Source organism: Ooceraea biroi, chromosome 6 (assembly GCF_003672135.1).
Source record: "Ooceraea biroi isolate clonal line C1 chromosome 6, Obir_v5.4, whole genome shotgun sequence".
In the NCBI taxonomy this organism is placed as follows: domain Eukaryota; kingdom Metazoa; phylum Arthropoda; class Insecta; order Hymenoptera; family Formicidae; genus Ooceraea; species Ooceraea biroi.
In genome coordinates, this window is record NC_039511.1 from 16,351,124 (window position 1) to 16,360,347 (window position 9,224).

The window sequence follows — 9,224 nt, forward strand, 5'->3', positions numbered from 1 at the left end:
TCTTTGACGCGAGAATGTAAGAAAATAACTTGAAAAAAATTGAACAACAAATTTCGGAGGATCCAAACGCGATCTAATGGCGGCGATAGCCTTGATGACGTCACATCAGCTCGCGATACATTCGAGCAGTCAGCGTCAATCGACGTCCATCGATATCGGAAACACGTGACTGCGGTTTTTGGTCCCATTGTCTGAATTCGATCACGTGACCGATCAGTGCAAGAGATCGCAAGTACTCCGGCGTTAATTAGCGACACGCGAGAAATATCAACGATGATTATTATCTCTCGGCGTTTTAAGCCGAGAGGCTGACGCGTGCTCGCGCGGATTTTGGGCGGGGTACACGGAGTGGAAAGGGACCAAGTGCAGCTCGCGCGAGCAGATTTCGCGATATTATCGCGGAGTTCCGAGACTCCGCGAGGCAAAGAGGAAGTGGCGGGCGTCGTCGGCAGCGTTACCTCGTGCCTCCATGTTTTGCGCGGCTCGGGCATCGCCGATCACGTAATATCGCTACCGCGATCGCGAGCCATCGAGCGCAAGCGACTCGACGCACACTCTCCTTGCTCGCGGAGTCTAACGATCGAACGTTCTTATACTTGCGAACGTATTTGCTGATAGATCTGGGGTCGAGACGTCACGATTAGAGAGGAACAGGAGGAGGAGAGGAGGAGGGGTGGCGTGGAGGAGGAGGAGGAGGAAGAAGAAAAGGAAAGAGAAGGTAGAGCAGAAGAGGCTGCTCGCACCTTCGAGGCCACCGAGAACGCGATACGAGTCGGCAATTAGGGCAGTTAGGGAAGCGGAATTATCTTTCTGCAAACGTCGCGATTATCATCCTGAAAAATAAAAGAGATCCTGTCGCACGCGCCGCACCGGAAGGGACGATCTTGCGGCGGCAGGATTAGGCAGAAAAAAAAAACATGGCGGACCACCACCTCCGGTGTCGTCATCGTCGTCGTCGTCGTTGTTGCTGCTGCTGCGGTGCGGCCGGATCGCTTCCATTGGAGGCGCGGACGTAGCGAAGGCGCGCGCGAGCACGCACGCTCTACGAGCGCATATCCGCTCGGGCCGTTAACTTCCGTTAACGTGAACCGGAATTCGTTACCGCCGCACGCGTGACGACCGACAACTGGAGGGACGATATCGTTGCGACACGGCTGCGACGACTATGACGACGAAAAGAACAGTATCGCGTGTATCGGAGGTAGCGAGCATTGATGTTAAATGCGCCCCGCTGCGATATCGTTCCGAGAAAAGTTCCTAATCGCTCTTTCTCTCTCTCTTGGCAAGATTCGAACGTACGGGCGTTCGTATTGTTTCCTCGTTGTGTCACACAATACGCCAACGATAACAGCAACGGCGGCGGACATCGTGAGCGCAATTGTGATCGTTACCACCAGCCGAGACCGGGGCCCGAAGATGACCGAGGAGCTCGCGCTAGAACGTCGTGGAGATTGGTGAATAATATAGTTCCTCTCTCGCGGTGCGCCATGTTCTCCGCGGCGGGCAAGGGCGAGCGAAGAAATCTGCGCGGCAGCGCGCGGCTCTCGTCCAAGATGTCGGGAAGGCTGCCCCGGTTGCGTGCTCTGCGACCGCGGCCGCCGCAGCAGCAGCGGGAGAAGGCGCACGTCGTCGCCGACGACGCGACGCGCGGCAAGCCGGAAGGTAACCTTAAAGCGGCCACAAGCGAGGAGGCGATCGACGCGAAAAGATGCGACTCGAAGAAAATCGTGGAAGATGCGAAAGCGACGTCGAGCGAGTCGAACGAGATGGACGTCGACTATCACGATGATGACGACGAAGAGGACAACGAGAATGAGGATGAGGACGCGCTTACGATGACCGCCGAGGAGGAAGAGACGATAACGGACGATGTTGACGACGACGATGACGAAGCGGCGAAGCCCGAAGAAACGAGCGAGCGAGAGACGTCAGTAAAGTCTTTTTACGAGTGCGAGATCTGTGAGCCACCTAAAACGCTGTTGAGTATCGAGGCCTACTTGGAGCATCTTCAGAAGGAGCACAAGCAAAAGGTAAGAACACCGATTCCGTCCCACCGACTCACCCTCGAGTTCTGTGCTCTCGTGTTCGTGTTTTCTTTCACATTGCTGGGGGTTTTTTTTTCTCGAACGAAGGAAGAGACACAAAAAAAAGAAAAAATGCTTGTCTCTGTTAAACTGTCATGCCTGCACTGGGAAGATGAATATTTGCCGTTGTGCGTTATTTTGCGGTCGCAGCTTTTTTCTAGTGACGACGTATTAAGTAGATCAATCATATCACGACGACACACACGACACTCATAGGTCGGAGGAATATGTTTTATTGTAATTTTTAGGGCACTTACGGGCACAGTCCAGTCGATACTCGTTGCTCTGCGTGTTCGTATGCTGCACTGAATGTGAAAGATCTCGAAAATCACCAAAGAGTGCATCATTTGAAAAGAAAATTCTTTCGATGCGCAAAATGCGATTACGTGACGCACATCAGAGCGCGTTATACTAAGCATGTTAAATATCATTCTATGCCAATGATCAAGTGCAATGCTTGTGATTTTAGTTCACCATATAAGGTTTGTTCCTCATACTACTTGGTTGCAGAGAGATATGTGCGATTACTGTATCACCGATTTCCTCCTTTAGGGGTCCTCAAAGAAGCTTTGCGACTGCTCGAATCATATCTATGTAGATTATATGTGTGCCTTTAACGCTGTTTTTCAGTGGAATCTAGAAAGACACATGCGGAATCACGGAGGTGGAGGTGCGTTCAAATGTCATGCTTGTAATTTTACTGCTGATATCCGTCAGAGCTTAACGGTACACGAGTCGTATCATCATGATCCACCTGGAGGTCAGGCCAAAAGTAATAACCCCTTTGAACGTAAGCCACGAAATAGTCCAAAACGTTACAATCAGGTAATATATACTAATACCGCAAGAGCGTACGTAGTAATTGTTACTTCTTTTATCGCTGTACACTGATTACATATGTATAATTACATATTTGAATGTCTCTCAGGTTGGAGCAAGTGATTTTCGAGATGCCTCGAACAAAACTGGCAGCACGATTACATCGGCCGATTCAGCTGATATGTTCATGCCAGATCACTCATTAATTTCGATAGATGATAAGAGGAGCGCCGAATGCATCGCGCTAAAATGCCAGGAGAAAGGCTGCCAATTTATAACTGCCTGGGATTCCGAGATGCAGCGTCACTTGCTGGAGTGCCATTCGCCGGTTTCTTTGCCCAAGTCGAAGAAACCACTGCCAATGTTAATTCCGCTAAGTTTAGCCAATTCGAAATCCAACAACGCGCCTAGCAATAGCGGTCCGCCCACGACCCTACTGAAGGTTCCGCGGGTCAGGGTGAGACCCGAGCTGGCGCAGATCGCGAGGGACACCGAGCTAGCTAAGATGTACGGAAACAAGGAGGTCAGTTGAAAGCACTTTAGCGTGTAACGTGTTGTCGTTGAAACGCGATCCGAAATACAATCGTCATCATCATTGGTGTCCGCGTCATCGTTTGCCGTTTGATTTCAGGCCGCGAGTTCCAAGAGGAATCTCAATAGCGCGGCCGGTAAATTTGAAAAGAAGAACGCTTTCTTTTTCGAGCAGCTTAAGGAAAAGCTAACAACCGCAACGTCGATTAATAACGGCATACCGGAGGTAGCCGTAAGTAGCGTGAGCAACTTGAAATGCTGGTGTACATTTAAAGCTAGTAGCATGGAGGAGATGGCTTGCCACAAACAGACACACCGTACCGCACTTAGCGTATCCGTTGGTACGACACGTTGTCCTAAATGTAGAAGACGTTGCAAGAGTACGAGTGATCTTCATACACATATGCTATCTTGCCACCCGCGCAACGACACGGTGCCCACCGATAATAACTTAGAGAAAGTAACGAACTATTCGGACGTCCGCATGACGTCGTACCAAGGCGGCGAATACGCTTTTCCACCGCAGGCGGATTGGGACGCGAATCTTAGAGGACAAAGTTCTTCTGGATCCTCGGTACAGTGCTTGCTAATAATGATCTAAACTAAATATCTAATAATAAGAAAATTATCGCGTACGATCGATCCCTCGCGAAAAACGAAATCCTTGGAGTCTATCAAGTAACGCTGGAGCTCGAAAAGTTCGTGGAAAATGCAAGTTTGCGAACGCATTCGTGGGAACCAAGTTCGCGTGAAACAAGTACTCTTGTTGCTGCGTAGATATTTATATATTTTTTTATCTTATAATTTCTCATTTCTGCAAATTAGACATCTGCAAATACCTATTATTATTATTATTATTATTATTATTATTATTATTGCCAGCATTAGCACAAGATTATGGTGTTGTAAAGGTATGCGGAAGCTCTGTGTCTCGCGAAACGTGAGCGTTGATTAGAACTTAGATTGGAAACCTCGTTGTTTTCTTTTTTCATTTATTATTAAGAATGTGCTTTATATATTGCATATAGTGAATGTCGAGCATTCTAGATGATCACTAGTTTGTTTAAATGTCGACTGTTCTGTTTGTTACGATAAACGACTTTTGTCAGGTTGAAGGTGGTCGGACACGTCCGAGCAGACGACGGGTATTCAAATGTCCCCATTGTGCATTTTGGGCTTCCACCGCAAGTCGCTTTCACGTACATATAGTCGGTCATTTAAACCGGAAGCCGTTTGAATGTTCTATATGCGCGTATCGTTCTAACTGGCGATGGGACATCACAAAACATATTAAGATTAAAGCGGCTAAAGACGCAGTACATACGACCGCCAGAGTGCTCATGACGGATGAGACAGGTCGACGGAATTATTCCAAGTATAACAAATATCTCGAACAGGTGAAATAATGAATCTCAATTACATAGAATAATTCACATTACTCTTATCATACATCAATAACAATTATAGTTTAACACGACCAGTGTAATTTGCCTTGCAAAAGGATGTACGATGAAAGAATCTCAGTGCAATTCGGCCACGGCGCTCGGACGCTTGATCACTATCGCATTGTAACATTCATTATAAGCATATTCTTAGTAATTAACGGACGGAAAATGTTGACTCTATCTTTCCCTGAGAAAGAAGGCTCGGTCGATGTTTTCAACGATCCTGTGAAAATCATACGAGATGTTCACGACATTAATCATGACGCGACAAAATTTCGCGATATAGTTAACGTATTTCACGACATCTCACCACACGCGTGTTGCCGAGAGACACATTATTTATGGCGCGTTCTCCTCCGCTCCAGGTGGGACAGCAATCGTGGAACGAGGACCACGTGGACGAACGTAGCATAGAGGAAACGAATTCCGACGAATCGTCGACCAAATTGTTAATCGTGGGCAACAAGGAGTACACTCCGCTGACTAGTCGCAACGCGTCACAATCCCCGATTACTATCATGTCGTCGTCCGAGGTGAATCAGAACAGTCAGAACGCGGACACGAGTCTGCGACCGCCACCGCCGCTCAAAGCAGCGGTTAGAAGTCGCGGGCAGTCTCTGCTGAAGAACAACTCTGTCACGATACACCCTACTAGCGGTGGCGGTGGCGGTAGCGGTAGCGGTAATGGTATCTCCATATCGCCAGCGACGGATGACAGCAAACGAACACAATGGAAATGTAAACGCTGTAACTATCGAGATTCTAACAAGGATCATGTATTATTGCACGTTATGTCTCACTACGAATCCGGCAATCATGAATCCACCGACGGGAGGGTGAGTCCTGCACTATCAATTACACTCTTTGCAATTTCGCTCAATAATCACGCTCAGGTGTGAATGTTCCATTGGTATTCGTATATTGGCGCGAACGGATCCACGACGATTCGCATTTGTTTTTAAACGTGACTAAGGATTAAGCGCCTAGAAATATCTCTCTTTCAAATTAGGTTTCGTAATCAGATAATTAATTTGACGCGTGCCTTTATTTTTCGCAGAATCCATTTGGTTGTGGGGATTGTCCGTTTTCAGCACCGGATGCTATCACTCTGTCTCATCACAGGCTGCATCACCGGCCGAACCTGGACGCTATATTTAAATGCTATCTTTGCCCATACTACGTTAGTACAAAGGCGTATGTGTCCTGGTAACACGCTTTATTAATGTAAACGCAGTTCTTTCTAACACAGGACTAACTCGATATCAATTCTCTTGCGATATTAAGAGATGCTAAATTCCAATTTTCTAATTCTTGTCAAGAAAAAAAAACCGTAATGTGTTATTTGCATACTACTATACCGTATTTTTTATGTACATATAACTGCTATTTCCTACGTTATGCAGAGAACTATTGGAGCACGCTAGACTTCACGGGGAGGAGCTGGCGACTGTCCATCAGCAGAACGTAGACCTTCAATCATCAAGCTCCAAGTGCAAAGTGCAGCAGTCGATGTCCGACGATGGCAAGTTATAAACATCGTACGATTTACTAGACGTTCCTGGACACTACCGTAATTCGAGATATCCGTTACAGATGTGTCGATGAAGAATGAGGCGTCGCCCATGGAACAAGTGATCCAGATAACGTCGCGCAACAATGGAACGTCGGCTTCGAAAAGTGCGCCTCCACCACCGCCGTCGCTTCTCTTGGACACTCGTTCTCTTCCGGATGCACCGTTGGTCTGGGTGTCACGGCTGGATGGCACCTTGGCGAAGATGCTCAAGTGTCGTCACTGCCCGTTCATCTCGTCGCGCCGTGCCGAAGTACGCGATCACGAAACGATGCACGTGGACGCTCCGACGCAAGGCCCGTTGATCGCTTGCACCGATTGCAGCTTCACTTGCACGCGTCGGGACGTCATGATCTCGCACACCGAGATGCACGCGGGATCCCTAGGTACCGTTCACTGTCTCGTAGACGAAACACGTCCCGATTCGCAACAGGCGAGCGATCTCGCCACCCTGCTCGGCATGACGCACACTCCGGTGCTGGGCGCCGAGCCTGATCTACAGGACTCTCGCTTGGTGCACTGCTGCGGCAAATGTCCTGCTCGATTTCTGTGCGAGAAAGAATTACGTATCCATTTGCGATATCATTCTACCGAGCTGGCGTACACGTGCCATTGGTGTTCGTACGCTGCGCGCCAACCGGCACATCTACTGGCACATCAGAAGGCACATTCGCCGGAGTATCAAGAACGTACCAAGTACTTATTGTCACTGTATGGATACTCGCAACGTTATCCACCACCCACGACAGCGTGCGTCGAAGCGGAACGTCAGGAAAACGAGGGCGGCATGCCAAACGTCGCTTGGATCGTCGTCGAGATCAATGAGAACATCGGTAGTCCATGTAACAATGTCAGCGCTCAGAGGAATGGCAATCAGCAGGTGTTCACGTGTGCCAAGTGCCCAGCACGTTACTTTAAGCTGGACGCTTTGGAGTACCACATGACATTGCACGGCTCAAACAATCGCTTCAAGTGCAACGACTGTGACTATTCGTCAAAGACGGCGCAGAATCTGGTGAAACATCAGGTGGTACATCGACGGCACAGCGAGACTGGCGAAGTGACGGTAACGCAGCAGTCTGCTACGGCTGCCCCTGCTCTCACCTCTTCCCCCGTTCCCGCGTCTGCTCCCGCCTCGTCTTCGCCTTTACAATCGTCACCGGACCCGCAATTCGGTATCTTTATGCGCGGTAATCCGAACTTTGTCTATCCTGGTTATCTACGGAACGGCCGCCTGAAGGAGAAGCGTTACAAGTGCCATAAGTGTCCGTCCGCCTTCGAGAAGCGTGAGCAGTACAGAGTCCACTTGACGTTACATGGCGCGAAGCAACGTTACCGCTGCGACATATGCGACTACTCGGTCAAGTACTACGCGAATTACATACAGCACTTAAGGAAGCACCAGGCGAACGCGGAGGCACAGGCGTTGCGCAGGCAATACGAGGATGACCGAATCTCCTTGGACAACGACAGCGTCGTGGACGCGACCGTGGTAGTGACTTCGGTCCGATCCAGCAAGTCCTTGCGATCATCGAGTACTATCGATCGCAATGCGATCGCGACATTGGCTGCTAATAACGGCGCATCCAGCGTAGTGAATAACGCTGCGCTGCAACCCTCTAATCAGGATAAACAGAGCTTGTTGCTGATGCAAAAGAAAGGCATGATCTCATCGATGGGAGACGCCGATGCGGAGATAATCCGTTGTCAGAGTTGTCCGTTCTCCACCACCGACAAGGACGCCATGGACGCGCACAAACGCCGTCACGGTATCGAGCGCATGACCCCACCGTGTCCGCACTGCGACTACATTCCGCGCAAGGACGAGAACGCCGGCGAACACATCAGGTTGCATTTCACCAGGATGTACAAGCCCGAGTCCTATCTCATTGTTGAATTACTTACGCTGACGATGGAAAAAGTAGCTGCAAATAGCAAAGACGAGAAGAAGGAACAGCGGGTGAAAGAGATTCTGTTTAGGGAATGCGCTGACGGCAGATTCCTGCCGCTCTCCGAACACGGACACGGGATCTCCGTAGGAAACTCTCCAGCGGCGGTGCACTCCCTGAAAGAAAAGGTCATTGTGGATCCGAACACGGGCGAGACGAAGCGTCATCTTGCTGCATAAAAGATTCGCCTTCTGCGGATCGCGGGTATTCATTGTGTGTCTTTCTTCCTCTCGCGCGACGTGTTCTTATTGCGATGCATTTTTTTTTAATGTAAGATACTTCAAATCTAAATGCGATAAAAGTAATCGAACAATAACTCTACGTTAATACGCACTGTAAAAATCAGCGAGTTCTTGTTTTCACTAGTTGAGTTATATATAGAGTGATATATCAGAATTTATCGCATGTTACGCGATTTCTGCGCGACAAAAAGTAAATATAGTTTTATTGTTAAATATATTGTTCATTCCAAGTAATTGCACACTACATGCAAATTTTTGATTACCGATTTGACTATCGAATTTGATCCGTTATTGTTTCTTTTTGTATTCATTAGCATTATATATTGTTTAGTAAAGTGATGCAGTGACGAAGAATGGGTATGCTTGAAAATACTCTCGATGCGAAATTAGTGTAAATAATATTTGAAACTATCAGTCTTGTACAACATATTATATAATAAATGCTCATATGTATATATACATATGGACTTGTATCACTTTTATTTTACTTAGACACAAGTTTCTTAAAAAAATTACTTAAAATTCGTGACACGTATTGAATCATGCTAAAACTAAATTACGTAACACTTGACAATCAAATTATG

The 9,224-nt window shown here is 48.0% G+C and overlaps 1 protein-coding gene across 5 annotated transcripts; it reads left to right on the plus strand.

The window, feature by feature from the left end:
- Nucleotides 1-1,010: 1,010 nt before the first annotated feature.
- LOC105284532 lies at nt 1,011-9,101 on the plus strand. Of its 5 annotated transcripts, XM_011348133.3 has the most exons (11): nt 1,011-1,201; nt 1,288-2,030; nt 2,333-2,566; nt 2,715-2,909; nt 3,013-3,426; nt 3,535-4,008; nt 4,544-4,831; nt 5,245-5,715; nt 5,937-6,073; nt 6,283-6,401; nt 6,473-9,101. In XM_011348133.3, the coding sequence occupies exons 2-11, from the start codon at nt 1,488-1,490 to the stop codon at nt 8,575-8,577; spliced, it is 4,980 nt and encodes a 1,659-aa protein (XP_011346435.1). In that variant the 5' UTR covers nt 1,011-1,201; nt 1,288-1,487; the 3' UTR covers nt 8,578-9,101. The 5 variants fall into 5 exon arrangements, with proteins under 5 accessions (XP_011346435.1, XP_011346432.1, XP_011346436.1 ...); XM_011348130.3 differs by having other exon boundaries at nt 1,011-2,030; XM_011348135.3 differs by having other exon boundaries at nt 1,014-2,030; nt 3,535-3,666.
- Nucleotides 9,102-9,224: the final 123 nt, after the last annotated feature.